The sequence below is a fragment of the Etheostoma spectabile genome, unplaced genomic scaffold, assembly GCF_008692095.1.
Source record: "Etheostoma spectabile isolate EspeVRDwgs_2016 unplaced genomic scaffold, UIUC_Espe_1.0 scaffold00569860, whole genome shotgun sequence".
Classification (NCBI taxonomy): domain Eukaryota; kingdom Metazoa; phylum Chordata; class Actinopteri; order Perciformes; family Percidae; genus Etheostoma; species Etheostoma spectabile.
In genome coordinates this window covers 19,800-27,797 of record NW_022605379.1, presented here as the reverse complement: position 1 = coordinate 27,797, position 7,998 = coordinate 19,800, and the positions used below count along the sequence as shown (strand labels likewise).

At 40.1% G+C, this 7,998-nt stretch overlaps 1 protein-coding gene across 1 annotated transcript; it reads left to right on the top strand.

Moving 5' to 3' along the window:
• Positions 1-213: 213 nt before the first annotated feature.
• On the top strand, positions 214-6,858 carry LOC116685471 (uncharacterized). The gene is made up of 4 exons (XM_032510514.1): positions 214-295; positions 1,811-2,107; positions 5,789-6,145; positions 6,534-6,858. Exons 1-4 carry the CDS (start codon positions 214-216, stop codon positions 6,587-6,589), a joined length of 792 nt encoding a protein of 263 aa, XP_032366405.1. The 3' UTR covers positions 6,590-6,858.
• The last annotated feature ends 1,140 nt before the right edge of the window (positions 6,859-7,998 follow it).

Here is a 7,998-nt window from a genome sequence, read left to right as displayed (position 1 = left end):
CTATCAGAATGTGTCGTGGTGGCCTCTTCTTTGTCAGTGAGTTTAGCTTGTTGCGTCTGAGATTTCGCTTCAAGATTAGCAAAGACACATGGACACGTTGTTAGCCGTAAACAATCTCCTCTCTCAAGTCGTTATATACACGCTCAATGCGTTTGTCCAAATTCTCACAGATGTCATCCGTTATCTTGGTCATTTCACCTCTGAGTGCAGTAAATGGCAGCGAGTAGCGCTCGGTTGGATGGATCTTCTTCATCACCGCTGGAGTCCTCGGTCTGTGTACCAGGCAAGGCCGAGGGTTGGTTGAGGCCTAGTTGAGTCGATTTCGGTTCTTGGGTTTTGTTTGCTCATGTTGATATCCAGTCGAGCTTGAAGCCTTAGTATTTCAAAAGTAAATGCGTTGTGAAAGCATAAAATCTACATAGTTGTTGGCTCTTGAAGGTAGTTTTTAACGGATTTGGCTACGGAGCTCTTAAGGACGCGTCTTACTCCGTCATCGTTCAGTTGCGCCCCCCACTCTCGTGATCACAATATTGATCAAAAATAATCGTGATTATCATTTTGGCCATAATCGTGCAGCCCTAGATGGATGGATGGATGGAGATTATTTTGCTTAGAATTGATATCACGATTCTCCACCATGATTTGTTTGACCATTTTGGCGAGAGAGAGATAGAGAGACCCATCCGTCTGTCTAGAGGAGGTGGGTGAGAGAGAGAGATAGAGGTATCCGTCCTTCTGTCTAGAGGAGGTGAATGAGAGAGAGAGATCCATTCCTCTGTATAGAGGAGGTGGGTGAGAGAGAGAGAGACCCATCCCTCTGTATAGAGGAGGTGGGTGAGAGAGAGAGAGAGATAGACCTATCCATCCCTCTGTCTAGAGGAGGTGAATGAGAGAGAGAGATCCATCCCTCTGTATAGAGGAGATGGGGGGGGGAGAGAGAGAGAGAGAGACCCATCCCTCTGTATAGAGGAGGTGAGAGAGAGAGAGAGAGATAGACATATCCATCCCTCTGTCTAGAGGAGATGGGGGGAGAGAGAGAGAGAGAGACCCATCCCTCTGTATAGAGGAGGTGGGTGAGAGAGAGAGAGACCCATCCCTCTGCATAGAGGAAGTGGGTGAGAGAGAGAGAGACCCTTCCCTCTGTATAGAGGAGGTGGGTGAGAGAGAGAGAGAGAGAGACCCATCCCTCTGTATAGAGGAGGTGGGTGAGAGAGAGAGACCCATCCCTCTGTCTAGAGGAGGTGAATGAGAGAGAGATAGACATATCCATCCCTCTGTATAGAGGAGGTGGGTGAGAGAGAGAGAGACCCATCCCTCTGCATAGAGGAAGTGGGTGAGAGAGAGAGAGACCCTTCCCTCTGTATAGAGGAGGTGGGTGAGAGAGAGAGAGAGAGAGAGAGAGAGAGATAGACATATCCATCCCTCTGTCTAGAGGAGGTGGGTGTGTGATTCATGAAACATTAGATCAGATTAAAATGTATTGCACAGACCTTACAGGTAACGTTACTACGGCAACGAAGGGCAGTTTAGCGAATTATAAGAAAGCGAATATTCTGTACCTATAGGCTATATTATAAGTCCTATAAGAAATGCTAATAGTTAAACATTATAAACAGAATAAATAGCTGGAGGTACGATTATGAATTCATCATTTAAAAGTGGAGACGTTTATATGCCACGTCAGTTTTAAGGTGTGTGTGATTGTTTTTGTTTCTCCTTGTTTTTCTCACTCTGTAATTCCCATAGTGAAGAAAACAGATGAAAACATCCCAATATGAATCTTTTAATGCTTTGATTTTCCTCTAGTGAGTTGTCCATACTGTGTTCACAGATGCGGCGCCAAAACCATATGTCACTATACTTGAAGAACCAAATGACCGGTCTCTGCTGCAGTGTGAGGTTCACGGTGATCCAGAACCTGAAGTAGAGTGGAGGGACAGTGCTGGAAACACACTTCCTGCTGAGAAGACCCAGGACGAACGAATAGGAAACCTTTTCTACATCACTCTCAGAACTACTGTGACCCAGACCGGCCTCTATCGCTGTGTGGCAACACAGAAGACAATCAGCCATCAGGTTTCTAATGAGATCTCTGTGTATTTCAGTGGTAAGATTCTTCCTCATCCTGATTTTATCTGTGAATAATTAAAAAAATGTGTGTGAAGCAGTGGCATAGGCAGAGACAGTATGTTAGGTGGGCCACTACAAAAGTTAGGGCAATCAAAAGGAAAATTTGAAAAAACTAAACATTAATTTTACCTTCCAATGTATACTGCATCAACAGCAACAGCTGTACCGTCTACAACATGATCAACCAACAAAGCTCAGTCTAAAAAGTTTTTACACAACAATATAGACAAAAACCTGTTGATTTTAACCAGACAAGCAAGTTGCCCACCAGCAAGATGGAGACAGGGAAGGTGAATTAAAACAATGTCTGAGTTGAAAACACATCTTGATGTTACATAAGGACCCCGTTCATGTTGGACAGACATATCAGTTGCGTTGTGTGTCTGTTAAGAGACCGTGTCCCGCTGGCGCTCCGTTCAGGTCGAGGTCGGCAGCAAAGCTTTCTAACAGTGTTGCTACGCTGGCCGATCCCCACTGGTGGCGGTCCGTCTGCAGGACCTGGAGCCCCCCCCCCGTGTTTCAGTTGGACTGTTAACAAGTGTTGAGATAATTAAAAGGTATTTACAGTATTTAGAAGCAGGCTGCTGCTAGTTAGCTAACGCTAGCTTACATGCTATCAATCTACACATTTGAGAATATTTTTTCTGTGACTTCACATTCAGAATACAGGTGTTTGAACATTTTCTACCTGTGCAAATGTTAACAAGTTCAAAAGACGTTAACCCTCTCCTTGATTTCATGTTTATAGAGAAGGAAATGAGTCAGGGGGGAAATGCAACGCTACCAAGCCACAGCCGGGCGGCATGCGTTGCTGTGACATCTAGTTAGATTTTTCTAGAGGTGTGGGCCAGGCTACGGCGTAGCTGCAGAGGGTCTGTGGGGTACGTCGTTGATTCGGCGCAGAAGCATAAAACATCTTTACCAGCTAGTGGTCCTGCTGCTGAGACCATGCCAAACGTTCTGGCTGTTAGGCATCATATTTACCTTTCACTCACATGAATATTTATTTTCTCAAACTAAAACATACATATATATATACATACATACATACATACATATATACATACATTCATACATACATACATACATACATACATACATACATACATACATATATACATACATACATACATACATACATACATACATACATACATACAGCAAGGAAGACAAACAAAGCTAAACGTTGTGTACTTCTTCTAATATATATATATATATATATATATATATATATATATATATATATATATATATATATATATACACACTACTTTTACACACACTATTTCCATTGCACTCCATTATAGACAGAATCCCAGCTGAGATCAGTTGCATTGTTTTTTTAACCCGGTCAGCAGTTTTCAGATTACTTTGTGTGCTTACATAATTGCAAAATGGTTCTCCAATGTTTTCTCAGTTAGTTTTTTTTAAATGATATCAGATTAGCGAACAGAATATGCCTTTGGAACATTGGATGAATGGTTGCTGATAATGGGCAATGTAGATATTGCATTAAAGATCAGCCCCCCACTCAGATCAGCTGGTATTCTGTGTAACATCGAGTGGAATGGAAATTTGTAAGTGGCCCCATACTTTTGACCGGTAGTGTATATATATGATGATTGTTATGATACGAAGCAGCCAAGTATTTATCGTGGCTAAGCCTAACACTTAAATTGCTCATATTATGCTGTTTGGCTTTTTCCCTTTACTTTTGTGCATGTTATAGGTTTACAAAGTGAAAATGCCCAAAGCCCCCCCCCCCCCACAAAGGGACTTACTATCTCCAACAGAAAACACTGTTCATGAACTGCTCCAAACATCTCTGTTGTAGTCCGGCCTTCACTTCAGAGACAAACGCATCACTTCGTAACACTTTATAACGCTCGCCTAGCTGCTAACGCCCTCATACTCTGCTTCTGACTGGCTAGTAGTCCTTACCTAGCTACTGCGCATGTTTGACTCCCAACAAAGATGGAATAGAAGTGTGATGTCTCACTCGGTAGCTCAAACAAAAAGCTCCACACACAGGGTGAAAAGAGGAGCTGCTGCATGTGCAGAACATATGGTTATTTTTGAAAATTAAACCATGTAAACCTATTCTGGTACAACCTCTAAATACAGTTATGAACCTTAAAATGGGCATAATGTGAGTATTTTGAAGTCACTGAGGGGCTGCTAGCCGTGCTAATAACAAACAGCCTAGGCTAATAACTTAGCTGACACACTCCGTAGTGTAGAAATAAGACTCCAATAGCCATTGTTACATTTCACGTACATGTATTGCTCATCACAATGGTCTTCATAAACAATAAACAATCATTTCATGCATCATGAGAGTTGCAGTGCTACCTGTGCTCCTCCATCCAACAGCACACCTGATACCTGTTGAACGGTTCTTACCTAAATAGAACACAGATGTGACGTTACAGTGACAGATTCCAGATGTTGTAATCACTGAGTTGTGGTTGTAATGAAAATGAACCCGAATTTTAAAAAAGTACACGAGTAAATGTTGCACTACACGCTTGCAGCTGTCATTGTGTTCATGCAAATATCAATCTACACATTTAAGAATATTTTTTCTTCACATTCAGAATACAGGTGTGTGAATATTTTCTACGAGTCTACGATCGTATTCTACAAGTTCTCACCTTTACATCGTAGTTACCTTCATACATTTAGGAGGAAATGATGTAATTTACCTGGTGGGCTACCGGAGGGGGGGGGGGGGTTGTGGTCCGTTGATCTTGTGCAGTACAACTTTTAGTGTTTGAAAATAGTAACAAAAATAAAATTAATACGTTTTGAGCGTATCACACACTTCATTTACCGTGTTCTGGTGAATTTTTCTGCAACAAGTTATGGTTCAAATGTCTTTTATTTATTTAATGGAAATCCTTATAGGTTTTGGGGGGTTGCACTGGCCAGTTTTGATTTTTGGAGAGGTTGAGGTAAATTATGCCTATTCATTCATTCCATGTCCTCTTTGTGTAGACTGTGATGTCCAGTCTGCTGGATATGATCTGTGTTACATTCTGAGTCTAACATTCACTTTTTGTTTTCTGTTTCAGAGCTCTCCCCTGGATGGATTATGTTTATAGTTCTTCTTGTTCTTGCTCTTGTTGGTGTTATAGCTCTAATGGTGCTTGATAAAATGGGCTACATCACATTACGTCGTAATAAAGGTAAGTTAAAATAATGAATGGTATCAACATATTCATGATGAGCAGACAACACAACAGATTATTTATACATATCTCATGTTTTGAGGAAGTTTTATCTTCAGTCATTAATCTTTCTGATGGTATTTACACCAGAGGACCATCAAGTCAGTTGGATTTTATTTAATAAAACTGTTACAGGATGTTATAATGTACTGGAGATCATTTTATTTTATTCTAAAATCATTATTCTTAAAATGATTCATTATATTTGATGTAGGGTATGTAAATAATATAATACACTACAAGCTTAAATGGTTAAAATAGGTTGGTCGTGTTTAAAAAAATATGCAGAAATAATTATACTGAAGAAAAAACTAAACTGCTTTTGTGGAATTTAATTCTGTTTATAATAATTTTTTCTGCTTTTAATAATTTCTAACAGATGACTCTGCATGTAAACATATTGATTAATACATGTTTTTATCTTCCAGAGCCAAAAGTCATCAAAGTGGAAGAAGGCTGTGATGTTACTTTACCCTGCCGCCTCTGGCCTGTGGTGGACCTTACGTTAAAAGGGTTTACCTGGAAGAAACGTCCCGAGGCAGGAGGAAGGCAGAAGGACGTGTTCCTGTATGATAAAGGTGTTCTTAACAATGGTCAGAGTGAAGAGGTCAAAGGTCAAGACGAACAGTTCCGAGGTCGAGTCGAATATTTCCCAGAAGAACTGAAACAAGGCAACGCCTCCATAATCATCAAAAATACATTGAAGGCTGACAGTGGAGACTACTTCTGTTATCATCTAGATCCTCAGAAACCTCAAATGTTTGAAATTCATCTTGTTGTAGTTGGTGAGTCCTTTGATTAAACCGTTAAAGATGTCCTCTCATTTAACGAGTGGAGCCTCGTCTCCACCTCGTTATCTAGCTGCTGAATCTCAACTAACATCATGGAAACTTTTCTCATTTCTTAATGACATATCAGCAGTCTGCAGTAGATTAAATCTGCAACGACACAAAGAAAGCAGTAGACGTCTCCAAGAGCACCTGCTACTCTGGTTCATGTTTGTGTATTAACATTAACTTAATTTACCAAAATAAATGTGTTTTACTTTATGGAGGGCGCAAATCTGTGTAGATCAGCCAGCAAATAAATGATGTTTGCAGTTTGTGCAGCCTGAAGATGATCAAGAAAGTTGAACTGAAGTTTCTTAAACATTGTTTTCTCTTTTTTCTGCAGCTTCACTTCGGAGACATCGTTCAGCTCCAGATGAATGTCCACTAATGATGACATGAGGCCTTGATAACGTCTGTGTTAATGGAAACATTGATTTAGTTTCCAGTTCTTTTCTGCTGGGTTCTATCCCAGTTAGGCTGGTTGATGTGGTCTTCAGTTCTAGTTGATGGGGGACCCGTTGGTAAGACTGGTCCAGTATTCCTGATCCAGAGGTGTGTAGAGCAGAGAGGACCAGCTCAACATGATGATGCTCTTAGAAGTCTTTATTTTATATTCACACCAAATCACAAAGTTAGCTGTGATGGTGTGAAGTGTGACATATATTGTGTAAAAAGGTCCCTTCATGTAATGTTTTAGTTATTTTATGGTGTTTTATTCCAGCTGTTTGCTCTTTAGACGATCATTTCTGGCCTGTGTGTGTAGAAGAAGAGTAAAGGCTGAGATGTGGAGTTGATCTTTTTATCTAACTCAGTGAATGAAGCGGCGCCCTGGTGGCTCAGCGGGTAGAGCCGGGACTTTAGGCTGAGTCCTCACCGCGGTGGCTTTGGTTTGAGTCCTCCACAGGGCCCTCCTGCAGGTCTTCTCTGGTCCTCCTGACTGTCTCTATCACTGTCTTTTAAACGCAGATACGCCAAAGATACAAGTATTTAGAAAAAAGCCTCTTTACTGAACTCTTTACTGTGTACTTGCACTATTTATGCTGTTAATTTATAATATAGTGCCTTTATCATTTCAATGTAAATTTGTTCAAATTATAAAGCCTTGAATAAAACGTCAGAAATATGGTTATGCAGCTAAATATTAGTGCAATGAATCAAAGTGAAGCAAAACCCTTGGGACATTTTTTCAGTTTATATTGTTAATGTTTGAGTTTAAATGTGAAAATGTAAATACTTTTATATTTTTGAACAGCCTAATATTCATTTTTCTTCACTTTTTGTAAAGTTATAACACAATCTTCATCACTTCTTGTCATGTTTTGATTAGTTATTGAATGTTCAGTGTTCCCAATGCTTTGATATTATGAAATTAAAAGCTATTCTAAGGATTTTGAGCATTATTCACTTTTTAAACACACTGCTATTATTCTGTATATCAACATTTTTTAGCTGGATGTTGGATGTAAAAAGAAGGAAATGGTTCTTCCATAACTTCACCATAAAAGGCTATTCTGTGAATGAAGATGAAGATTTTATTTAATTATTTTAATCCATGAAATTAAATTTCTCTTGCTGCTGCAACAGTGTAAATTTCCTCATTTTGGGATTAATAACCGATTTTGAATCTTGAATCTCGATTTAATTCTTAATTTTTTCATTAAATCCCTTGGTGGATCTGGATCTGTGGTTGGAGACCCCTGCTGCCTTCACGTTCCTGCTACACAGACACCACCCCTCTCTCTCTCCCTCCCCCAACCGATGGAGGCAGATGCCCCCCCACCCTGAGCCATGGTTCTGCTCCAGGTTTC

Coding starts and splice junctions, on each gene's coding strand:
- LOC116685471 (XM_032510514.1), top strand. CDS start 214: ATGGCAGCGAGTAGCGCTCGGTTGGATGGATCTTCTTCATCACCGCTG. Junction 2,108..5,788: donor GATCTCTGTGTATTTCAGTG/GTAAGATTCTTC, acceptor TTTATCTTCCAG/AGCCAAAAGTCATCAAAGTG. Junction 6,146..6,533: donor AATTCATCTTGTTGTAGTTG/GTGAGTCCTTTG, acceptor TTTTTTCTGCAG/CTTCACTTCGGAGACATCGT.